General features: G+C 41.1%; 2 protein-coding genes across 12 annotated transcripts in view; one reads left to right on the top strand and one right to left on the bottom strand.

Annotated features, from left to right (window-relative positions):
- The window catches only part of LOC308101185 (Fc receptor-like protein 5), a 223,304-nt gene that overhangs the window by 38,711 nt on the left and 157,730 nt on the right, over positions 1-26,863 (bottom strand). The window lies entirely within an intron of this gene.
- The window catches only part of LOC308101181 (phosphorylase b kinase regulatory subunit alpha, skeletal muscle isoform-like), a 28,884-nt gene continuing 7,423 nt past the window's right edge, over positions 5,403-26,863 (top strand). For all 3 annotated transcript variants that reach the window (XM_080450557.1, XM_080450558.1, XM_080450559.1), the window contains exons 1-20: positions 5,403-5,607; positions 9,134-9,181; positions 9,727-9,895; positions 10,296-10,378; positions 11,037-11,117; positions 13,298-13,396; positions 14,125-14,271; positions 15,856-15,909; positions 16,975-17,097; positions 17,312-17,407; positions 17,782-17,889; positions 18,825-18,903; positions 21,105-21,239; positions 21,727-21,836; positions 22,499-22,643; positions 22,828-22,906; positions 23,519-23,694; positions 24,579-24,743; positions 25,930-26,027; positions 26,445-26,590. In XM_080450557.1, coding sequence (XP_080306683.1) covers positions 5,530-5,607; positions 9,134-9,181; positions 9,727-9,895; positions 10,296-10,378; positions 11,037-11,117; positions 13,298-13,396; positions 14,125-14,271; positions 15,856-15,909; positions 16,975-17,097; positions 17,312-17,407; positions 17,782-17,889; positions 18,825-18,903; positions 21,105-21,239; positions 21,727-21,836; positions 22,499-22,643; positions 22,828-22,906; positions 23,519-23,694; positions 24,579-24,743; positions 25,930-26,027; positions 26,445-26,590 — 2,219 coding nt within the window. In that variant the 5' untranslated portion in view covers positions 5,403-5,529. The remainder of the gene's footprint in view (positions 5,608-9,133; positions 9,182-9,726; positions 9,896-10,295; positions 10,379-11,036; positions 11,118-13,297; positions 13,397-14,124; positions 14,272-15,855; positions 15,910-16,974; positions 17,098-17,311; positions 17,408-17,781; positions 17,890-18,824; positions 18,904-21,104; positions 21,240-21,726; positions 21,837-22,498; positions 22,644-22,827; positions 22,907-23,518; positions 23,695-24,578; positions 24,744-25,929; positions 26,028-26,444; positions 26,591-26,863) is intronic.

Here is a 26,863-nt window from a genome sequence, read left to right on the forward strand (position 1 = left end):
GCAAACATTGGACACCATAACAATATTATATGGTGGTTCCTGGCACTAACGTCGTGGTTGGACATGGATACAGTCAGTGGAAAAAGTATTCAAATTTTTTACTTAGGTGAAAGTATCAATACTGCAATGTATAAATACTCTGTAAAAGTCCGGAATAAAAAATGTACTTGAAAGGTAGAAAAATATTGGTATCAAAATGTACTTAAAGTACCAAAACTAGAAAGTATAGGCTACTCATTATGCAGAATGTCCCATTTCACAAGTTTTCAAATGTATGACAAGCATAAAAAAATGTTTGAAAATAGCAGATCTACAAGATCTGTGAGCTTGTAGATCGTCTATTTTCGAATGGCCGAAATGTGTGCTATAGGGATAAAGTGGTTAATGTAAGTTTTGTAATAATAATCTAAATAGTAACTAACTAAATGTTCAAATAATTGTAGTGGAGCAAAAGTATAATATTTGCCTCTGAGATGTAGTGGAGTAGAAGTAAAAGTAGCCTACTGAAAATTGGAAATACTGCTGTAAAGTAAAACATTGGACAAAATTGGAAAAAAGGACTGTACTCAAAAAGTACAGTCCTTGAGTAAATGTACTTAGTTACTTTACACCACTGTTTGTTACTGTCTGTTACAGGCCGAAATAAATATGTTCCTTGGCAGCGCAAAAAATATGCATTGTTAATTCGTTTGAACCTCATAAAGTTATTTAAATTGTGTTTGTTTGCATATTTTATTTGTGGCAGCTGGAGGGTTTGTGTGATAATAGCAATTTACCTACATGTTTTTTTCTTTCTTCTTCCCCCCGGTTAATGACATGATACAGACTTGAGCTGGATAGACCAATCGACAGTGGTGTAAAGATTTACTCAAGGACCGCCTGCGCTAAGCCGCTCTGGTTGGGGCCCCGAACCACATGTCACAGGGACTGACACAAAGAGATCCAGAAGTGCGTAGCACGTCCCTGACCACTTCATTCAAATTTCTCTGTAATCCACACGATCAACAAGTATGTTTATAAATACCAAATTGTGACTGTTAAGTTATATGATATAACTTAACAGTCACAATTTGGTATTTATCATACTGTGTGGATATATCACTAGCCGATCAGAGCTAAGATTTGAAACGCTTGTGACAGATTTTGGCTGAATTAACCACACTCGCTTTGCGACTCCAGCCCCTCTCTCTCTCGCAGTCATGTAAAGTAGCTAAGTAGCTACATTTACTCAAGTAGGCTACTGTACAATTTTGAGGTAATTTTACTTTACTGGAGTATTTCCAATTTTCAATACTTTTACTTCTGCTCCACTACATCTCAAAGGCAAATATTGTACCCTATAGTTACTTTGTAGATTTTGATTATTATCACAAAACACACTTCAGCCCTATATACATTTCGGCCATTTGAAAATAGCCGATCTACAAGCTCACAATGCATCGCGATGCGACGCATTGTGAGCTTATATTTATTTCAGGTCAAAATAAATGAGTGATAGATGCAACTTCAAGTTCTTGGATCTCCGCGATTAATTGTAGCCTAAACAAAGCGAGACACAAGACTACAGCCCCTGCCCCCTGACCAAGAACTGTGGCTTTAGTTTAGATTGTTGGAAAAGCCACAGTATTAGTTCAACTCAAATGACTAAAGAACACTCCCTGATCAATCACCACAGGACGATCATTTCATTGTGGATTAGCCTATACTACAATGTGGCTTGTAATTTGCAACAGCAATGAACATGAACTTGGATTTGTACTGCTTCCAAGAGGGCTGTGAGTAGGCTACAATGGAACATTATGAATGAAATGCTGCTGGGTGTCTAGGCACAGGTGGAGGCGGAGTGTAGCAGGGATAGGGTTTACCTTTGCCTGTTGCTTTTTATCTGGAGCTTTTTAACAGCTAGGCCCGGGGAAGGTGTTAAAAAGCAGTCCATGATGCCCTGTGCTCCATTCTCCTCCATATGATCCTAGTGTAACCAACCTCCAGGCCCATAAGGGGCCATGTCCCTGCTGCTATTGGACAGACAAGCATTGCTTTCTGTATTCACCTGTGCTCAGACACTGTGTTTTTGTTCTGGAGTTGTTCAACTATGGAGAAGGGAGAAGGGAACAGCCCATGCCACTAATGATAAGTCACTGATGATGACCCCTGGTAATATTGCTTAGAAACAACCAGACTCTCCTGTGAGCCAGTCTGACATGGATATCCCTGTCTGCCTGACACCACTGGAGACCGGCCTGCATCGCTATACTGTACCTCTGCCCACAAGCACCTATCTTGGGCATAGGAGGAGCCAGCAGATCCGCAAGGAGGTCCACTTGGGATGAGCGGGACTATCCAGTGATCCAGACCGACATAGGGACACCCTGTCGGCCTTACACATAGCCATGCACCACATGGAGTTCTTAGAACCACCATCACCAGAAACTGACTCACATATCAACACTCTCTCTAACCGACTATGAGCACTCCTCCTGGGCTCACAAGTGCGCCCCACTCTACAGCATTATTTTTTTGGCAGCTGTTATGAGATGGGAAAGGGAATCAGCCGATGCAGTGCTTTCTTGGTCCCCATAACTTTGATCTTCCATGGTCCAAGTGCCCAGGGATCTATCCAGTGACCCCCATACTCCCCTTTACCCACCTAAGGGGCATCCTACTGTAGGGTCACTAAACTCACAGACCTTTCACAGAGCTTTGCACCAACCTTCACATCCTCCAGGCCCATAATGGGCCATGTCCCTTCACTGTATCCCCATTGAGTAGCCCATCTTCCCTATACACCTGATGGCCCAGCTCAGTCCCCAGGTCGGGAGCTTTTCAAATAAATATATTGTAAGTACTTATTGTACAGCAGATATGTCATAAAGTCATTGGATAAAGTTGGTTGGAAAACCTATTCACCAATAAATGACAATTTACCCAATACAAGCACTTTCCTCACATTATATCTCTAATCAGAACATGCTATTGTATTCCCCATAAAAACCCAATAAAGCAAAAAGAAATCCAGTTTATACCTGGTTTAGTCAAAAGGTTATCTCTAAATGGTGCATTTTGAGGCATTATCAGACATTTCTGAGCTGGGCATATATGGCAGATTTGGATCCAGCACCTGCCATAAATTAACACAATTTGCCTTCAGGGTTAAGATTTTTGGAAATCTGACCTACATGTAGACTAATTTCGATTGTTGCTATTTTGGAAAATGGGTAAAATAAAACCAAAAACATTTCAATCTGGTTTCTTGACACTCAAACTAAAATTGTTCTATAGACTCTTCACTTAAAATTAGAAATGAAAACTAAACTTTCACAACAACTTGAAATGACTGACTGTCCAGACTGTCTAAGTGAGGTGTAATCTGAAGTAATTTGATGTTAATTGGCAGCATCAAGACCATTATCTACAAATTAGAAGTGAAAAATTAACTTTCACATGAATTTGAAATGACTGAGTGTCCTGGTACCCCACTATCAATGCATCCACCGTAATGCCCCCTCCACCCCTTCCACCACCCCTTCCTCTACATCAAGGAACTGCTCAAGCCACAAACCTCCACTCGCAACCTCCGCTCTGGAAACGATAACTGCCCCTACCCACCCAAAACCAAGCTCTGCACCATGGGCGACCGGGCCTTCGACTGTGGATCTCTCTCCCGGACCACCTGAGAGCTCCACAGTCTGTTGATGTTTTCAAGAGAGGACTAAAGACTCACCTTTTTAATAAAGTATTCAGTTAGCTTTTCTGGTTTTTATCCCCCAGGTTTTTGCCCCATGTTTAGACATTTTTTAATGTGTTGTTTTTATGCGAATGTATTTATTCTGTACTGTAGCACTTTGAGATTTGTTTCAAATGTAAACTGCAAAAATAAAATGTATTATTATTACATTTATTATTATTATTATTATTATTATTATTATTATTACTATTATTATTATTATTATTATTATTATTATCAGCCTGGGCCTGCATTTGCTCCATCTCTCCAGCACCTTAATAACCTTTTTTTGTTAATAAAGTAGGGATCCCTGTGCCATTTAATATAATACTGTGTTCTAAAACGGCTTAGCCTCAACTTAATAAAGTTCAATGGTTATAGTCAACTAAATATGAAATGGACATAAAGTACTCACATGATATTATATAGGTTGATGCAAATTCCATTCTGACAAACTGACTGGAACTCACTAACAGAGTGACGGCTACGATGTTTGACATAGACCTCTCTGCTGCTTCTTGTTGTCTGAAGTGTCCTTTTCCTGTCTGGTAAGACCATAGAGTTAATAAGGGTAAGACGCTCAGCCACACACACCTTGGTGCTTGCACACACGCACAAGCCTATACAGAGAGCACCAAAAAAGGTGAACAAATGCACACATACAGAATAAAGCAGAAGTTAATGGATCTATTTATGGCCTAACACATGCAACTACTACACCCTCCTGTCTAATTGATAAAAAACTGTTGTTCTGTAACAGTATCCTTGTATATTATATTATATTATATTATATTATATTATATTATATTATATTATATTATATTATATTATATTATATTATTATGTAGGCCTATGTGTATAAATGTGTAACAAATGTGTGGAAGTCATGTGCACAACCAGGCTGAGTGTGTGTGTGTGTGTGTGTGTGTGTGTGTGTGTGCGTGCGTGTGCGCGCGCGTGCGTGCGCGTGCACACACACATTCAGGACATACACCAGGCCTTCAGTCACACCACTGCCACAATCTGAGTGTATCACTCAGGTTGTGTTGTGGGCAGTGGTTTGGTGTGGGTGTGGCCGTGGCGTGTCCTAACAGAGTATTCCTACATGGCAGTATTGGTACTTTTACTTAAAGTAAAAACTGTGAGTACTTTTTCCACCACTGGGCAGAGTGTGGAAAGCCTGGTGACGGTAAGGTTAGTACCCGCCCATAAGTGTTGCCAGATCTGCTTATTATAAGCGACTTTGGCCTTGTTTTTCTGTAAAGTTGCTTGTAAATATTGATAGTTGCTGGTTGTGTTTTTTTGGGGTCTTGTTTCTAGTGTAGTTGCTTATTTGGGCTTGTTTCCTAATGTTTAAACCGGTTCTCAAATATTTTCATGTCAAGGATCCCCAAATTAAAGGCGCGTATTGGTCTGCGGACCCCCATCTGAAAATATTGTATGCCAGGGACCCCCATACAAGATTTGCAGTGTTAAAATGTTCCACATTTTTCTTCAAGATTTTATTTGAAAATAGCCGATCTACAAGCTCGAGCTCAAATAGCCGTCTGTTTTCATAGACTCACCTGTTTGCTTGTTTCTCTCGCCAAACCTGGCAACGCTGCCAGACACGCAGCTCTGTCGGTTCTCATGTCATAATAATTCATTTCTATTGACAGACATGCTTAAAAAACCTCGCCGTCCGCCGTTACTGCTGTCAGAGTTTGGGACTCTTTACAGTCTGTGTTCTGGACGTGGGTGTAGTAATGGCTGTACTTTAATGAATGCAAAGTTTAAAGTTTGTTTGGTTTTCGTGAGGATCAAACATGAGAAGCAGAAGTAACTCAGGCGTGAAACTCGACAACTATGCTCGCATTGTTCATCAAACCATCCTGAAATACCAAGTGAGTGTTGTTGCTGTTGTAGCCCTGAAACATGACTGTCATACCATGACAAGCGTCATGTGAACCATGGCTATTGTTGTTGTTGCTTTAGTTGTGTGTGTGTGTGTGTGTGTGTGTGTGTGTGTGTGTGTGTGTGAGAGTGTGAGTGTGAGTGTGAGTGAGTGAGTGACAGAGTCGATCGAGAGTAGCCTCGATCTCCAGGCTTTTATTGTTTATTAGTGAGAGAGACCTTTTGTTGACACTGAAAGTGTAGAAAATGGTAACTGTTCAACCGTTTCAACTCCCTGCACTGAGAGACACACACACACACACACGCACACACACACACACACACACACACACACACACACACACACACACACACACACACACACACACACACACACACACACACACACACACACACACACACACACACTACTAGTAGACTAGACAGTTATAATAAGTGTAAGAAGTGCTGTATAACGTTCATAAAGCATGTATTATTGTAGTAGTAGGTTTCAGTAGCTTTCATGTCACAATGGTTCAGTTGGGTTAAACATTATTTCCTTGCTGCCTCATGTTACACACACACACACACACACACACACACACACACACACACACACACACACACACGTGCACTCACATGCCATGTCATTCATCATTCTGCAGCTGAATGAGTCACACACACACACACACACACACACACACACACACACACACACACACACACACACACACACACACCAAATGTTTTCCTTACAGCAGTTACTTGAACCCCTAGACTAGAATAGCTTCATGTCCTCTCCAGTCATTTCCTAGAACAGCACTGATCTGACAGTAACTGGATAGGAGAAGACTGGAGTGGAGTGTATAAATCTATCCATCTGTCTGACAGTTGTTGAGATGTGGTTAAATGCATAGGGTGCAAGTTAACAGTTAATGAAACTAATTGATTTGATGGATTTTAATAAAATGATACATAGCACATCAAAAATAGTGCATCTACAAGCTCACAACATGTGATGTGCTGTGATCTGGTAGACCTGCTATTTTATTGTTCAAAGAGGTATAAAATAGACAAATTAATTTAGTCGATTATGAAAAATCAATCTCTGATTGTTTTGTCGATTCATTGATAAATAAATACACAAATGCATAAGAAAATATACAAAACAATTAACAAACACACTTCTGCTTCTCTGTCAATCAAACAAGTCATCAATAGAATAATCGCAAAGAAGATAATCAAGTCTTATAATCTAGTCTTATACTGCACACTGCAAAATGTAAACAGGACAACCATTGATTAAGATCATGCATTCTGGTCTAGCATTGGACTTGACTCAATTCTCTGGAATGTAGCTCATGTTTTTAGTTTATTTGGACCACTTCCTCTTTTGTCAACCCTCAGGCCCTCAGGACCCTCTCTGGGGCCCTGATTCAACCACTTTTTGACTATGCTTGCACCTCCTGGTACTCCAACACCTCAGTGTCACTGAAGACTAAGCTTCAAACCTCCCAAAACAAACTGATTCGGCTACTCCTCGGATTGGGGCCCATGACTCACCTTTCTCCCACCCATTTTGCCAGCCTAGGCTGGCTCAGGGTGGAAGACAGGGTTAAACAACTAAAAATGGGACTGGCCTTCAAAATTGTAAATGCAAAATTTGCCCGATATGCCCCCTATTCCCGCATATCTGAGTAAATACCTCCAAAAGGTTAGCGACACCCACAGTCACAATACCAGAGCGAGCATTAACAACAATTTGGTACCACCCACCCATAAAACAAACATGGGCAAATTCTTCTTCTACAGCACTGCCACCCAGGATTGGAATAGTCTAACTCCATCCCTCAAAACATGCAGTTCGCTGGGCTCATTTAAAAGAGCCTTAAAAAAGCACCTTTCAGGTGGCCAAAGGAGGAGGTAGTACCATTTTCCCGTTAGACAGCAGACCCCCCCCCCCTGTTCTTGTACATATCATTTTCCCCCTCTTTTTAATTTTTTTGTTGTACAAAGTGATATCTTTTTTGCTGTTTTTTTTTTGTAATGATATTCGAACTGTGGTGCCACTATATATGTATATTAATTGAATACCAAGGCCCTCATTGGAAACAAGTCCGCAAGGACTTTTATGAACGGACCTGTTAGACAAAGTATTTTAAATGTAACTGTGCTGTTTTACATTTTTTGCCTAATAAAATATTCAATCAATCAATCAAACTAGGAGTAGGGGAAACATCTTGGTAAAGGATGCCACTTCTGAGTGGCTGTTTGAATCAGATCCAGACAAACCACAGCCCAACACTGTACTGGACTGGTACAGGAACACCCTGAGTTAAACTCTAAAAGTGTACAAATTGACAACTATCAGGATTATTTTTACATTATGCTTCCAACAAAACGTGTGACACTAGAGATGATGTGAGGGACAGCGGTTAGTGCAATGTTTGGTTCGATTCTGTATGTAAACCTGTGTTGAAACTTTCCCCCTGTCTGTCCTTAGCTTCCTGTCTCTACACTGTGTGACATAAAGCCACAACTGCCCTAAAATGATTTTTAAAAGATGATAGTGCAACGTAGTGAAGGGTCTAACTGTTAGAACTGAGTTTACGGCCAATTTCAGGAATCACCAGCTGCTTATTTCTGTTTAAGGTTTTTTTATTTTATATTTTCACATACAGGTCTATGACAAAAGGCATACAAAAACAGTGAATGTATGTTACCCCTCCCACCCCCCCCAAAGTTCCCGCTCCGAAAGAGCCACAACCCTGGTATCTCCTTGTACCATTAACACAAAGGACAATACAGACAAATACGACACAATTGCAATGAAAAATGAAAGCAAGTCTCCAGCTGCTTAGTTCTAACGTCAAAAACAACCGTTGTTGTATGATTTCCATAAAACCTTTCTCTCCAGATAGTCAGAATTACTTAATAACTTTATTATTAAAATTACATTATTGACTCATTCTTTGTTAGGTTTAATTATTAGATGAATACCTCATTCTATAATGGTGTTATTCTAATTAGCACTTAGCAGCCTATAATAATAATTAAGATGTGGTTTTCACTGTCTGGCACTGGGTGATCACGTAAGCCTTAGAAAACGGCTGTGATCAGGTGCCCAAAAAGGTTGCCCACCCCTGGTTTTGGATAGGTCCAGGCTCAAGGATTGTGTCTCGCCTATCCTGCAGGGAAAGCACAGTCAGGGGTTATATGTGTGTGGGTGTTTGGGTGTGTGTGTGTGTGGGGGTGTGTGTGTGTGTGTGTGTGTGTGGGGGGGGGGGTGTTTGGGTGTGTGTGAGTGTTTGGGTGTGTGTGTGTGTGTGTGTGTGTATGTATGTGGGTGTGTGTGTGTGAGTGTTTGGGTGGGTGGGTGTGTGTGGGTACGCGCATGCTTGCATCCGTGTCCTTCCCCTGTGCTGAGAGAGCGTTCCAGTTGGCATGGAGTACAGTAGTGTCATATTTCTGTGCCTGAGTGCCTACAGAGGATGCTGTGTTGGAAATGTCACTGTCTGTGTCTGTGTTCCTCTCTAGAGTGTGGTGAAACTAATGAGAGGGATTCTTCAGTGCATTATGAGACAGGTATGTCAACAGTGCTGAACGCACAATCTTTCCAACGCACAACTAAACACATTACATTTACATTACATTACAGTCATTTAGCAGACGCTTTTATCCAAAGCGACTTACAATAATTCCATTCAACATACGTAGGGAAAGAAACTACTCACCAGAAGTATTAAGTGCATTCTCTTCTAAGACAAGCAACTAAGAGTATACCTAGCGCTAAGGTAAAAGTGCAATATATCAGCTACCTACTTTCTTAAACAGATGAGACAAAATAGTAAAATCAAATGAGCAAGAGCTAAAACAAATACGTGTATCAAACACGCCCTTTCTCTGACACACACATGCACAGATTAAGGACTGGTTAATTTCCCTTTGGGAGAAATGAAAATAGAGCCCCGCCCCCTAGTGTCTGTGTTTGACCAGTTATTTTGTATACAAACATTGAGACTACATGTGCACACAGGTTGCAGAAAGAAACAATTCACAAACCAGCCAATTGGCATCTATCTAGCCATCAATATCCACAATCTATTTCTCTAACTCTCTTCCGCCCACAGCTGGATAAGGTGGAGAAGTTTAAGTACAGTAAGAGTACGTCAGACTCCCTGCATGCCAAGTACAACATCAGGACGTGTGGGACGGTGGTGTCTGATGACCAGTGGGGACATCTGCAGGTGGACGCCACCTCTCTGTTCCTCCTCTTCCTCGCTCAGATGACTGCCTCAGGTGAGACTGTGTGTGTGTGTGTGTGTGAGAGGCAGATGCTCCCTTTCATTGGCGTAGTTCCTCTGAAACAGTAGTTAAACCATGTGAGGCAAATTAAATGCTTTTAGCCTTGGATTGAATGCTCAGGGTATTAATCTGAGTATTGATCGTGTTGTCTCATGTGACTGGGATATAACACAGATGATGCCTGTGTTACAATTCAGAATGCTCTATAGAGTCTATAGTCCTTATCCTCATCACTTTGAATAAGTCTATATCATGGATACTAGTTTAAACAACAAACTGATTCATATTTATATAATAATAGAATGCACAGTTACTCTCACATAGCAGAAGAGAGTACCGGTCCATTTGCCTATAAACAAATTATTTGTGTGTGTGTTATGCACATTCGTTCCAGGTCTCCATATTGTCTACACGCTAGATGAAGTGGATGTGGTTCAGAACCTGATGTTCTACATAGAGGCTGCCTACAAAGTGGCTGTAAGCATTCTTTGTATAATGTATACCCCAAACATGTTGCACGTCCATTCAGACAGTTGGAGAGCTGGGAGAGATATGGGGACCGAAAAATCAGGTGGTGGTGACCGTTTATATTCTTCCAAAAAATCAGGTGGTGGTTTTTGTTTATATTCTTGAAAAGAAAGCATTACATTACATTACAGTCATTTAGCAGACGCTTTTATCCAAAGCGACTTACAATAAGTGCATTCAACATACGTAGGCAAGGAAACTACTAATCACCAGAAGTCTTTAAGTGCATTCTCTTCTAAAACAAGCAACTAAGAGTATACCTACCGCTAAGGTAAAAGTGCAATATATCAGCTACCTACTTTCTTAAACAGATGAGACAAATAGGAAAATCAAATGAGCAAGAGCTAAAACAGGGGGATTCTTGGTTGCACAGGGTAAAGGTCCTGTCCACCACCGTAGAGATTAGAGGTTTGAATCCTCTAGTGCCTCCAGCTTGGCTGGGTGCTCCAAACAAATGGGGGGGAAGGGGGGTAAAAAAAGAAAGCGGGACAAGGGTACTAGGCGTTTGGTGTCACAAAGGTGCCACAAACATACGTATTCACCCCAAAGTGTTAACAGTAGGTTGTGGTGTTATGACAATAATTGGTCATCTTCTGGTGTCCCACAGGATTATGGGATGTGGGAAAGGGGTGACAAGACGAACCAGGGCATCACCGAGCTGAATGCCAGCTCCATAGGCATGGCCAAGGTTGGTATGAATGCACATAATGACATGCATCAATGGTGTAGGTTCATAAAGACAGTTTAACATCATCTAGTTCACTCTGAGTCTCCCGGACCCGTCCCACAGAGTTGTTTATGCTCTTCATCATACACTCTTGTCAATTCAAAAAGAAAAGAAGGCATTTGTCAATTCAGATGATATCAAACTGTCTGAGTGAATCTCCACTATATTTTCATGAAGAAATGTTGATTATGCAAACCAGCATGCATAATGCCTGTTAAAATGACAATTTATGCATTTAGCAGACTCTCTTACCCAGAGCGAGATCAGAATAAGCAGACTAAGCATGAACCCTAGTCAAGAAACAACAAGGTAAACAGTCACATAAGTAGAGTGGAGAGAGAATAATGTAGTGCCTCAAAGAAACTAGGATATCAGATAAACAATGAACCTGGCATCTGCCTAAACAACATGCTATCTAAATGGCGTTCTTCACATTTGTTAATCTGAATACAAAAAGGTCTGAACAAGTAACTAACACATATCTGTTGTATGACCATAAACATTACTACTAGCATAGAAACCTCAGTTCAGTCACCACATGTGACCTTTGCACAGACCCCGGGGTCGCACTGAGAGAACAGAGAGAGAGAGAGAGCGCTGTTGGGCAGCTGAGAATGTAATGGTTCATGGATGACTGAGGAGATAATGAATACTTTGCTTTGATATACCTGCCAGCCACATACACACACACGCGCGCGTGCTATTTTTCTTCGTCACACTCACCACACTATCTCTCGCTCGCTCGCTCGCTCGCTCGTGTACAGGCAGACAATCTCGACTTCTTTCAATATATTCAATGTGTCCTCAGTCTCTCATTCATACTGTACGCATGAATGCAACGTAAATCTGCAGTTCTGCTCACTAACCCTAACCCTAACACACACAAACACACACACGGCATGCTGCCCCCATGTTATCCTTGGTTCAGTTGGTTGTGAGGGTATCAGGTTCATACAGTAGTAGTAAAACCTCAGAGGTTTCCAAGAATGTCTGACAACATAACCTAGTACACATGCACACACACAGGCTAATTTCAGACTTAATGGAAAGGGGCACCACAGTGGTACATTCTCTACTCACCCTGTCAGGAGGTCACATTCATCATCAGTGGTGTTGACAGCATCAACACAACATGAGCTGAGAGCTTTGAATCCATTCTGTGATGTTTGTTGTGCTGTTATCTGTTCTGTACTGTGTCTATTCTACTTGATGCTTTTGTCTGTTCTTCTCTGAGCTGGGATTTGAACCCATACTCTGCAGTTATGCCGTTCTATACTATACTATACCATATACTATACTATAATGATACTATTGTACTATATTATGCTTTTGTCTGTTATTCTCTGAGCTGGGGTTTGAAACCGTACTCTGCCTTATGCTGTTCTATTCTATGCTATGCTATGCTATACTACTATAATTATACTATTGTACTATATTATGCTTTTCTTTTTGGGCTGGGATTTGAATTCATGTTGTGCTGCTGTGTTATCGGTTCTATACAATACTATATTGTTGTCCTCTTTCCTCTGCTCTGATTTACTTAACCACTTAAGCCCTATACATAACAGTATACTTTGTTTTATGTCAAATAGCGATATATTCTTTGAATATCTTTGTGGAATATTCACCTGTTTTCACCAAATATTTACCTATTATTACATGCCCAGAATAGGGACGCTAGGGTTCAGTAAACAATATCACACTAGAGGGAGTGCTGTTGGACTGTATATCAACACAGCTGTGATCCAGTCATAAGCGTGAGATTACAGGCCGGGTGCTGAAGATAATCACAGCCGTGCTGATAACAGCATGAGTGTGATATTACTTTTATGCACAGTTATACAAGCACCATTTATTTGTTAATAGTAATACGCGACTACAGATGATCGCCAACACAAGTAGTTCCGCAACTGGACAGTGTCCTCTGCATTTACCCATCATAACTATATTAGGAACAGTGGATGTCATTAATACAGCGCCCAGGGAGCAATTAGGGGCTTAGTGTCCCTGAGTGAACTGGTGGTGGGGAAGAACTGGTGACCCTCTGATTCCCAGAGGGCCTCTCTGAGGGCCTCTCTACCCACGTGTAATACCCTGCTGTCATGTAATACTTGTGTTGTGGTGTTTGATCTGCCCTGCAGGCAGCCCTGGAGGCCCTGGATGACCTGAACCTGTTTGGAGCTGAAGGAGGACCCAGCTCTGTGGTCCATGCACTGGTTGATGATATACAACACTGTCAGGTACACACACACACACACACACACACACACACACACACACACACACACACACACACACACACACACACACACACACACACACAAAAGAGAGGAGGACAGTCATTATGAGAAAGATGGAGTGAATGTGTGAAAAAGAGAGGAAGACAGTGGTTATAAGACCCACGCACACGTTCAACGTGTCACCAACTCTGCCATCACTTGTCACCCTCTTTTCAGACTGCAGGCAAATGCATGTTTCTCAAATCTTCTCTTCATGCCCACACTGCTGTTTGTAAGGGATCAGATCGGATTAATCTGCACTGGTTGCTGTGTAATGCTTCATGTACACTGCACTGTAGTACGACGATGTTGATTGTGTGGTGAACTTGTGGATCCGCTATATTTGTCGAATGACAAACTATAAATCAGGCCTCAGTGTCCGAGTGTCCAGACGGAGACACATCTTTAGAGATCAGATTTAAATTGCCTTTCAAACCACTTAGGAATGTGGTTCAAATCTGATTCACAAAAATCAGTTTCCATGCACACGCACGCACGCACGCACGCACGCACACACTCATGACATACTGCCACATGCACTTATCCACCCATTCATAATACATTAAAACATGTTTATATTCTGGTGTGCAGCATCTTTGGTCTACAAATCAAGAGAGAGGCGGTCTTAAGTGTTGGATGAAATGTGAAAAAAAGAATAACTCTCTCTCTCTCTCCTTCCTGTCTTTCAGTCCATCCTGACCTCCATGCTGCCCAAGGCGTCCATATCTAAGGAAGTGGATGCAGGTGTGTTGGCCATCATCTCCTACCCTGCCTTCGCTGTGGAGGACCTCAACCTGGTCAACATCACTAAAGGGGAGATCATCTCCAAGCTTCAGGTCAGTACAGTGACATGAGATAGGACTGAATGCACTAGATTTAAAGAGTAGAATTATTACTTTTCTGGCATAGTAAACGGAGGAAGGCCTGCAAGATAGTTCAGGGAGTCACTTTGAGTTGTGCTTCTAGACTTGTGACACGCTTCTCACTGCGACACACATCCAACTGTAATAAAGCGGGTGAATAATTTTTTATTTTATTATTTCATACAGTATGTCAATACAATATAACAACACATCTGCAGTGATAGGAGGTGGTCACCCTTTTATTTTATTTTCAAAATCTTTTTATTAGGTTTTTTAGACAAAGCCCAGGGGCGAGTATACAATACATACCATCTTCATATATAGTATCACAAAAAGGACAGAGACGAAATGTATATATACCACATTCCGCTATCCCACCCTCCCCCCACCCTCAATCCCCAGGACAGTTGTAGGGCACAATCACCAGATAAAACATTGAAATAAGAGGAAAACAAAAGGCACGAGAAATAATCAGAGAATAGATTTTTTTTTTTTAAGTACTTTTTAGGTTTGCTGTGGTTTGGTGTCGCAGTCGAAGCAGGAATACGCCACACTATGCAGCCTGTGTGTCATAAAGGAGGTGGTCTCCCTACTCTTCCATTGAGAAATGTAGAGCCTGTGGATAGGACACCTGCTGGTTGAAAAGTGTTACTACAAAGGTCAGGTAATATTTCTCCTGAGCAAGCAGCTATTTCCTCAGTATTCCTCACATTTGGCATCAATCTTACAGATTTTAAGCTGTGAAATTCACTTGCTCACTGTCTCGCTCCTACCATGCTGCTACTGCACTGCTCAGAATAAAACAGAATATAATTTCCCAACCCTTCAGTGTATTATTCTGTCAGTATTGACTCATTGTCATCAGACGGGCAGCTCGGTCATGCTGTACGTGTTAGAATAGTCTAACAAATACAACCTGACCTGTGATGAATCCTGGCCATCAAGGGCATGATCCACCCCTTCTTGCTCACTTAGATCAGCTAACACAGGACGTCTGTCTGTCCCTCCCTTCCCTACGATGCCCTGGCCAATGCTTCAGGCATCCTATACTCTTCTCCCTTCTGGCTCCCAAACTGTGGAATGACCCCTGACCTCCCCCCTCAGTCAGGACTGCAGACTTACTCCACATTTTCCACCACAGTCTGAAAACACTCCTCTTCAGACTCTACCTCACCCCCTAGTACTGCTCATTCCTTGTATCACTTCTTGTTGCCTATTTTTGATAGATACTATATACAGTACATGTACTTTACAGATGTATGTTGGTTACTTATTCACATGTTGTACTGTATATATTATTTAGATTGTCCACAAATATTAAGAATGTTATTTAGTATAATAACAGTGTTTAGGTTTGATGTTTACCTGGTATCCTAGTTAATTAATTGCTTTCTTTGCACTCTATTTACATGACCATTTACCATGTCATTCTTTGACTGCGGTTCATGCCATTTACTCTGATCTTACACTGTGTGATATGGAATAGAGCGTCTGCTATGTGCTTACATTGCAATCGTCTAATAGTTAAAGCCATGTCCTTTCTTTCTGTCTGTTCAGGGACGGTACGGCTGCTGCAGGTTTCTCAGAGACGGACACAAAACTCCTAAAGAGGTAAACAACAAAACATGCTCCATGCTCAACACTGTGATTGTGTATGTTCAGGTGGTGTACAACATTCTCATACCATGTGATGTCAATTGACAATGATACTTCAAGTATGCTGACTGTGAATAGGATTTTAGAATTTTAACTATCAGACCTTAAAGACCAAAAATGTTGAAGTTGTCTCGAGACGCTTTATATTTCATGCACAGATCCAATGTTTCCCCCCTGAGCAATCACTTGGTGACAGTTACAAGGAGAAAAAAAAAGTTATGTAACACAACACTCACAGTCCAATATGCAGCACGTCTCAAATGGTGATAAAAGGTATCAGATGTATTTACAGAACCTGTTGCAAAGCATCTCATTGACCAGCGTTCAGGTCATTTCAGGACTTCTTGTGAATGCACAGTGGCAGAACTAATGGAACTGGATTTGTGTGTGCTTTTGTGTGAGTAGCTAATCAGCCAGTAGTAATTGAATGAGAACAGCTACTGTACTGTTTAGGTGTGCTTTTAAGCAAGGTGCTAGTTTCTTTAATGGATCTGTTTGTACTGTCTGTACTAGGACCTGGGACCTGTTTTCTTTGAGCGAGGGATGAGGGTTTTGGCTTAACAGAGCAAGTAGCTCTGTGAGAGGAGAAATCTGTCTGTGCTGCTGAAAAACGTTTACGTTCAGAAACTAAAACCATTTTGGATTTAAAACGAGCAGCTAAAGTTGATTTAAAAAAAAAAAAACGTAAAGCACAACAAAAGTGTAGGCCTGTGGAAACAGGAAATGGATGCAAGGTTGCTTCCTCTGTGAAGCGGCTGCGGTAGAGCAGGTTTGTACTGGTCTCTCTCTCTCATGCAAGTCTTGCCCACACACACACACACACACACACACACACACACACACACACACACACACACACACACACACACACACACACACACACACACACACAGTATGTGTTGGTCTCCCATTTTCTCTTTTTTTCCCCCTGCATGTCTCTCTCTTTCACTCTTTCTCTCTCATGCCTCAAATGTCCATTATTTATTTCTTTATCTCCCTCCATCCATCCCTCCCTCCCAGGACCCTAACCGTCTGTACTATGAGTCTGCAGAGCTCAAACTGTTTGAGAACATTGAGTGTGAGTGGCCTCTGTTCTGGACGTACCTCATACTGGATGGAATCTTCATCAACAGCCCTGAACAGGTATGTGTGTGCGTGTGCGTGTGCGTGTGCGTGTGCGTGTGCGTGTGCGTGTGTGTGTGCGTGTGCGACCTCAGTCAAGATTTTAAAAAATGGTGTTATAAACTTGTCCCTCTATTACCTTTCTCATACTATTGATATGTACATTCTTCAGGGTAAAGGCATTTATGATACTGTGTTTAACATGCTTTATGTTGTATATTTCCTGCCCACACAGGTTCAAGAGTACCAGGAGGCTCTGGAAGGCATCCTGATCAAACAGAAGGATGGAATAAGGCTGGTACCAGAACTCTACAGTGTCCCTGCTGACAAGGTCAGAACGTTAACTCTTGATTTAGTTCGTCAAGCTCACAACCCGTTGCAGTGTGAAATGTTGTGATCTTGTAGATCGGCTATTTTCACTGTGCAACACCAGAGCTCAACTAAGTATAAATCAGGCTTTAGCATCTTGTTATTCTAGATTATAGCTTGTTATCTAGCTGATAAGATAAGTTGTTTTTATAGTGACATTTGAAGGGTTCTGCAGTGTTTTCAAAGTCAAATCTTGATCTTGTGGCTAAATAACAGATGAAATCTTAATGTAATCCTAACAAAATCACATGACAATGCTTCTCTGTCACTTTCATTGTCATGTCATCTTGACCGGTGCCCATATAACCTTATTCCTCCTGTGTTTGGTGTTTTCAGGTGGAGGAGGAGTACATGAATCCTCACACTGTGGAGAGGATTCCTATGGGGAAGTGTCCTCTGAAATGGGGCCAGTCTCTGTACATTCTGGGAAACCTACTGTCTGAGGTGAGGAATCACATATCAGTCCTGTTACACTGAAACCTGAAACATTCAAGTCAGTCAGTCAGTCAGTCAATCAATCCATTTTCTGTGTGTGACTGTGCAGGACGTTGCTGAAAAAATACATTCATGCTCAGCATACCTCTCTCTCCTTCCTGTCTGTCAGTCCATCCTGACCATGAATGCTTACATGTTAACCATACATGTTTTGTTTAACCCATTAAGTCCGATCCTACAAATGCCTTCTAAATCAGTAGTTCTAACACTTTCAAGATTTTTCAACGAAAGTTCAAAATAGCAGATGTACTGTACAAGCTCGCAGTGAGGCACGAAGTGATGCGCTGTGAGCTTGTATATATGCTATTTTTGAATATCCAACGCAAAACTCTTAAGTGACACGGAAGCTTTCCTGGTTTTAATGGGTTACGAAACTTTCGCACACCTAAGGTGCGTAGGCAAACGAGTGCACATCAACAATAAAAAAAGAATACGTCTGCACACTGCCGACCTGCACGGTACAGGAGCAAAATGTATTAAAGAAGCAACGTTTCGGTGGCGTGTGCGGGCGTATAATTTTTATTGTTAACCGTACATGTTTTAAAAAATCAATCAATCAATCTTTTATGTAGCACAAGTCATACATTCAGATGCTCCAGATGCTGAACATAAATAGTGAAAACAAAATCAGGTAAGAAATGGGCATTATGCTTCTAGTATAAATGAGGCACAAATTCTGTCATTACAAGGTTTTAAAATCTGATGATTACTGATAGCTGATAGTATGATTGAACACATTCCATCTGAATTAATAATACATGTTAATGTAATACACAATACATCATCTTATGTAATTAAACTGTAATATTATAAAATGTGGTTGTGATAACTCCAGAGGGAGGGCTAATGTTTTTCAATGTTCGACTTCTCTTCCTGTGCTACAGGGTTTCCTTGCCCCTGGAGAGATCGACCCACTGAACAGGAGATTCTCCACCATCCCCAAGCCTGATGTTGTCGTACAGGGTGGGTGGGCGTGTCCACACATGTTTTAACCACTTTCAGCGTTCTCCATTTTGGGCATGTCATTACAGGCGAAAAGTTTCTAAAAGTAGCTAAAATGGCTGATCTACTACACGACACATCATACAGCAAAGTATAAAATAGGGCTTAATCTGCTAAAACAGTTCATCGGCTCTGTCATAGATTATGATGGTTGTCTGCCGCAAGAATGCCTGGCAGAGAGCCAAACTCCCTCTACGGGCGCACCCTCAGATGCAGCTGTAGATTACTGAATGATGATTACATCAGTGAAAAGAAAAGTTTGCACACTATAAAATGCTCCCATAACAATGTATTACCACCAGTTTCAAAAGAGCTCCTTTGTTTGATGAAGAGCTGATGCTCGAAACATCACGTGTGGTGGTATTAAAGCTGAAATCCATACTTAGTTTTTTTGTAAATAGAAAGTACCAATATTTTTACAAATCTATATGGTTGGGTGTGTTGATACAGTATAACTAACATAACCAGTGGTGGAAAAAGTACTTCATTTTTTAACTTACGTAAGTAAAAGTATCAATATTGAAATGTAGAAATGAAAAAGTAAGTAAATGTACTCATTATGCAGAATGTCCCATTTCACAAGTTCAAAATGTATACAATCTTTTGAAAATAGCAGATCTACAAGCTCACAATGCGTCGCGATGAGCTTGTAGATCGGCTATTTTTAAATGGCCGAAATATATATAGGGCTGAAGTGGGTAATGTATGTTTTGTAATAATAATCTAAATCTACAAAGTAACTAGTAACTAAAGTTTTCAAATAATTGTAGTGGAGTAAAAGTACAATATTTGCCTCTGAGATGTAGTGGAGTAGAAGTAAAAGTATCGAAAATTGGAAATACTCAAGTAAAGTACAAATACCTCAAAATTGTACTTAAGTACAGTACTTAAGTAAATCTACTTAGTTAATTTCCACCACTGAACCTAATAACTATCCCTTCCATTGAGACGTTTAGATCCTGTAGGACACCTACTGGTTCAAAATAGGTATTGCATATATGTCAAAGGAACATGTTTTGCCTTCCCAAACAGGCTCTCCCTTATAGCTAAAGAGACATTTTGGTGCTCACACGGGGGATCTGGGTTCATGTCCTGGGTAGGCCATGAATATTATGGATTGCAGCTTTAACCAATCCAAACCAGTCTCTATTTATCCTACGATTTTCACAAATGTTCTGACATTTCTACGTCGTCACTGCTGTGCTCTTAAACTGAAACGAAATTGAATTGCATGTAAAATGATCTTTGGTTTTACTTTGTCCACCATCATATTTGATGTGATTTCATCCTACATTATTCAGCTTTTATAAACCAAGGCTTCCTCACATTCCTGAAAAAGTAAAAAATAAGCCTTAAACTAAAAAGAAACTAAACTAAAACTGGTCAATTGCTAAAAATAAAACTAGACTGAAATCAAGCACCAAACTAAAAAACTAAATTAAAAATCTAAAAGTGATGAGTATTGTAAAACTATAATAACTCTGCTAGTGACTAAGCTGAATAGTTTGAAAGACTCTTCGCACAAAGTCAGTATGCAACAATATGTATGTATGAACCTATGCATGCGTGCGTGTGTGTGTGTGTGTGTGTGTGTGTGTGTGTGTGTGTGTGGGGTGGGGGGACTTCCTGTTGTTTCTCACGCTCATTGTTTTTCTCTTTTCTTTCTTTCTCGGTAATAACCACTATCTCTTCCTCTCTTTTTTCACAGAATAGGTTTTCTCTCTTCTTTCTCATAATGACTCTCTTCCTCTGTTTGCACACATTCTCTCCTTTCTTCTCTCTACCTCTTGGTCTAATTTGGTTAGACTAGGCTACTATTAAATAAAGTAATAGTGTATACTATGTCCATGGGGCTGAAACCACACACGCACGGCACACGCCCGTATAAGCAATTATTTCTGGCAATGAAAGATGTTTAAATAGCTTATTGTGTCGAACATTATTAACTTTTTATTTATGAAGAGTAGGTTGACTAAATGCAAACATGCATGTAATTGTAGGGTACCAGTTTCACCAACACATTAAGGGACAGCTACTTTACTTGTTTCACACAGGACCAGAAACAATTCATATAGGACCAATAGCATGAATTTTCACTTTTTCCTATATACTGTACGTGTGTGTGCTTGCGTGCCTAATAAGTTCCATCTCTGTCTGTGCAGTGTCCATCCTGGCCGAGAATGAGGAGATCAAAGAGCTGCTGTTGCAGAACGGCATCGAGGTGGAGACAGTAGCTGACATCCACCCTATACACGTCCAGCCTTCCAAAGTCCTGAGCCACATCTACGCCAGGCTGGGTAAAAACCTAGAACAGCTTCTATGTGTCTTTAGGAGGCCTGTCACAATTATTACATAATCGCATCATTTTAATTATTTTGCATAATCATTTCCATGTTGAAAAATTTTCATATAGTAATTATTTGTGTGTCAATTAATCGTCAACCTTTTTTTTTTGCTACTGCACCAGCACATTTCTGCTTTGCATTTCTATTGGTAAACTGTCTTCCTTCTCCCCATCCCTCCCTCTCTTCATCCCTCACCCCACCCTCCATCTCTCCATCCCTTCCTGCATGCACTTTACGTCTTCTTTCCACTATATTTTGATTCTATTATTATTCTATTATTTTATTTAACTTTTTATCTAACTGCAATAGTGAGAGCCTGCACAAGCAAGAATTTCACCCGCTTTTACCTTGTAACCTTGATGTGACAATAAAGATTGATTGATCGAGTGATTGAGTGATCGATCGATCAATCAATGAATCAATCTGTCTCTCTCCTCAGGTCGTAACCAGAGGCTGGGTCTGACAGGTCGGCCCTACAGGAGAATGGGAGTTCTGGGAACCGCCAAGTTCTACATGATCAGAAACAATGTGTTCGCGTTCACACCACAGGTAAACAAAGTTGCCATCATCTGTACTCAACAGAACAACCAACTCCCCATCAATAAGAAGAAGTAAACGGGACATATTGGCAATGTGACGCTTTATTCATTGAACAAACAATAGTCTGGAGCCTCAGTAACGGGTAGAAAAGTAATACGAAGTCCCAGCAGCCTTGTACCTCCTCCTCATGCAGGCACCAGCCTGGTCACATGTTTCTGTGTGGGCTGGCATTCCATTCCTTCCATTCATTAGAGGTCAGCCAACGTGGTTGTATTTATTAGACTACTCTAAACACGTAGAGCATGACCCAGCAGCCAGTCAGGTGACAATAGGGTCGATGCCACCAGGACAAATACACTGTTTGACTTTGGCACGACAGTTTGTGCCTTGAGAACACCCACACAATCAGCTGTGCTGTTCATCTCACAAATGCATGATCTTTACAACTGGTAACAGTTAACAGTAACAACAAAGATATCAAAGAAACACACATTTACAAACGTTTTTGGGGGAGAATTTAGGATATTAAAATATAGCATTATGATACAATGCTATACATTCTATTCTATACATACTAAAATGGAACAACCGTTCCTTGCCTGTCTAATAGATCACCAGCAATTGTACTTGTGTTCAGTTCATAGATCACCATCAGTTCTACATGTGTTCAGTTCATAGATCACCATCAGTTCTACTTGGCGTTGGACAACAGGATGATCGTTGAGATGCTGAGGACAGATCTGTCCTACCTGTCATCAAGATGGAGGTTGACTGGACGACCCACCGTCACCTTCCCCATATCACAGACCATGCTGAGTGAGTGCACACAGACACACACACACACACACACACACACACACACACACACACACACACACACACACACACACACACACACACAGATTCATGTCACTTCTTTTTCAATAGTCGATTAGTACGTTAAAATGCTTACAAATTAATTGAGTCAATTGATGAGTTTTTGATTGTGTGTGCATACCAGCGGAGGACCATTCAGATCTGGACCCTGCAGTCTTGGCCACTCTGAAGAAACTCCAGGATGGATACTTTGGAGGAGCGAGGTGAGGTTTATTCTCACAGAATAATATGGACTGTTAATAACATCAGTTAAACCAGACATAGAGTCTAATAACGCTGTGGCCTGCCCAAATGTTACCTATTTATTATGGTGTATTATGGTGCTCTTGCCCTATTGTGGTGATGGTCTATGCTGCATTTGACCAAATAGAAATAGAGATCTTCTTTATAAATAAGAACAAAAGTGCTTCACAACAACAATAATGGTGTGTTTAGATGCATAGATTTTCAGCTGTGACATAACTTTCACACCCTTCATAAGTTCCACTTTTAGGTAACCCGGTATTTCAGGCGGTCATGGTCTAAAGTGGTTAGTTTCATGACATCATGCGTGTAGCAGCATAAGCTGTGATTGGTCTACTGTTGAGGGGAAAGACATGCATACTACATACATACAGACAAATCTAATCTAGATAGCTTGTCTTACAGCCATGCTGTATACTAAATAAAATAAATCAGGTGTTTGATTATTCATGATCTTTGCTAAAATGTACAGATTAACTGACAAAAAGCTTACGTTTCACCGATTCATAATGTTTCATAATGTCTTTCTTCTTCATGCCTTGTTTGTCTTCTTCAACCACGTCTCTCCCCAGGATCCAGACGGGGAAGCTGTCAGAGTTCCTGACCACTTCCTGTTTCGCTCACCTCAGCTTCCTGGATAGCAGGTCCTCCTCCGGCCACCACCACGGCGAGGATGATGATGAGGATGAAGATTCCAGTATTGGTGACTTTTCCCCGACTAACATGCCTGAAATACGGTTTGACGACGGTAAGAGAGGTGGATGGATGGATGGATGGATGGATGAAAGGAAGGATATGGATGGGTGCTATTTAACTATAGTTGTAGACATACCCCTTATGCCAGTTGAACCACCTCTCACTAAGTTCAAACATAGCCTAGTTATTGCATAAATAAATGGCCTAACTACTTAATGGCATAACTATTTAAAGTATCGCTAAGTAATAACTAAATATTTACGCAAGCCCTGAAGCAGCACTGACATCTATTTATAATGGTAGACCGCTTTGAGTGCATCAATGAATTCATGAATTATTGAATCTAACAAACAACCCCATCCTAGCTAACACTCTTAAAGAGGTAACTTTATATAACATCCATTATGTATGATGGTTTTCCAAGAAAGACACATCCACAAAAGTGTGTAGGGCAAGTGCACTGGGTTGCACTAGCCCTGTGTGAGCACACCACGGATTGTTTAGACTTCAACGTGGTATGTGTCGAAAAGTTAGTAGTTTGTTTGAACCTCGTCATTAAAGAATTTAAGTGAATCGAGTGCCTCTGTTCTTTGGGTTCAGTCATTAAGAAGTGGTTTACAGATGAAATCAGTATTCATTGGATTAGATGATTCAAATGTCATTTTATGTGACATTACATTACGAACAGTCTACGCACTACTAGCTGAGTTATGCCATAAATAGTTGTGGTGCAACATAATTTAGTAACTCACTAGTTACAAACTAACTAGTAGCTACTTGTAGCCAGTAGTAGGGACTTACTAACTTAACGACTGAAGTTACGTTCAGCTGGTCCAACCCTGCCTAGGAGAGGGATGTAGTGAGGTGGCCTTACTGTATGTTTCTCATATTCCATCTCTCTCTCTTTTCTCTCCCACCATCCTTCCGTCCCTCCAGAATCAGATGACCTGGCCCAGTACTTGGACCAGCTGATGGCGCACGCTGCTCCCAGGAAACACAGTCCCAAGGTGGCTTCAGGACTGGGCCGGTTCAGGGCTGCTGCCACCAAGACCAAAGAGATGGTTTCTCTGATGAAAACGGCCCACGAACTCGACGTTCACAGTGAGGGATAAGTCCGCCACATTATTACACCACGACTGTATTCACAGGAGGCAGTGGACTTTCGCTTCCCGTGTTCTAATAAAGCGTTGAGGTTTAATGCATTGGCTATAGAGAGGGGTGACAGATGAAAGCAAAACAAAAGCAAAGCGTCAAAGTTGAGAGAAGTCCAACTCTGGCACTTCACGACAGAGCGGCAAGCCAATCAGTAGCGCTTTGTGCTCTGAACATTAAGCATACATGACCACAGAAAAAGTACTGTATGGAAGTTCCAGCATATTGATAACAAAGTTTTGAATTTGCAGTTGTAGAAATTAATTAAGATTGGCCAACTACATGGCCTATTCCTTACCTAAAACCTATAAATAGTTTACAAGCAAGCTGTGAGAGATGAGGACTGAGTGTATCCTCCTCCCTGTATGTGAGCTCCCCAGGAGGGCACAGCTGTTCGCTTTGATCCGCTCGGACCAGCAAAGCTCTCACTGTAGCACATTTCTCACTTATTTACGAGGGTGTCACTCATAACCTCCAACACGCCCAGCTTATTGTATTTTATGAATGTCCGCACTACAGACAGCTGCTGCTGCTGCCGGTGTGAATTCAGCTTGAGAAACTATCTCGTAGGAGATTGGGTGACACAATTTGGTTTGTGGTTACATCTAAGGCATCTAGGGTTCCCAAACTGGGGATCGGGAGGGTCCCCAAATAGTTTTGGAGGGTCCCCAGATCATTAGCTTAATGTGCAACATTGTTTTCTCACTCAACAGTAAACAAACCAGCATACAGTATATGTGTATACAATACAGGGTGTCTGCACATTTCTAAAGTTACAATTTAATGACTTTTAAGACCTTACCAAATTGGCCAAATTGTCAAATATTACGTAAGAAATAGGCAAACATTGTGAAAATAGCCGATCTACAAGCTCACAACGCCTCGCAGTGCGAGGTTGGTTGGTTTATGTATTCTCAGTGATTATCAACTGTTTTAATTTCAATGACCCACAGTTGACACACATTCAACATTAGGCCACATTTATATGTTTTTTGTTTGTTTGTTTGTATTTCATATCTGTGACCCCTATCTACTGTACTATCTTGAGAGACGGGTGGATGGATGGATTTCTCTCATTATTTTTGTCATTCTTTCTCTCCCTCCATCTCTCTCTCTCTCTCTCCATCTCTCTCAGATGTGAACATGTACCTGCCAAACAGGTTGTTTGTCCGTACTCGCCACTCTTCGCTCAGCCTCAATCTGGCGGATCCCACTATACCACAAGAGAGCCAGGTGTGTGTGTGTGTGTGTGTGTGTGTGTGTGTGTGTGTGTGTGTGTGTGTGTGTGTGTGTGTGTGTGTGTGTGTGTGTGTGTGTGTGTGTGTGTGTGTGTGTGTGTGTGTGTGTGTGTGTGTGTGTGTGTGTGTGTGTGTGTGTGTGTGTGTGTGTTTGTTTGTTTGTTTGTTTGTTTGTTTGTTTGTTTGTTTGTTTGTTTGTGCTGGGATCGGAGTGAAACCCAAATTTGGTGATAAGCAATGTCATCATTTTGTGTGTGTGCACTCGCTCATACTTTATGTGTATTGTTGTACAACAACAAAGTATAAAATAGCTTAAGTGGTCATTCTCAGTGATGTGATGTGTACTCATTTGAGGTTAAAGTGAAATGTAATCTATGTTAATGCCATATTATCATTGTGGTGTCTCCTGCAGGCTTGTCCAGTAGTGATCTCCACAGACAGTGACATACCCAAAGATGCCAGTGGAGCCATAGACTACAAGGCCCTGGTTCAGCTGCTGAAGGACACACAGAGTCTGCAGGACCAGGCTGACATACTCTACATTCTCTTCAAGGACAAGTCAGTTAGCTTTTCCATAATTATGCCACTAACTGTTATTGACATAATGCTCATTTTTCTGAAGCCAAAAAGACATAAAGGGCAAGACTAAAGGGCTGTCCTCACCAAGAATGATAACTATAACAGTAACTATTATGAATATAGCATTTAAAATGGTTCTAAGGAGTCCACACCACAACTATAATGGAAGTTTTAGGATCACTTTCAGAGTGACTTGATGAACAATAGAAACAGACAATCAGAATCACTCCCTATGTACAGGGTGTCACAGTC

This window comes from Gymnoscopelus braueri (genome assembly GCF_963280865.1).
Source record: "Gymnoscopelus braueri genome assembly, chromosome: 15".
Lineage (NCBI taxonomy): Eukaryota > Metazoa > Chordata > Actinopteri > Myctophiformes > Myctophidae > Gymnoscopelus > Gymnoscopelus braueri.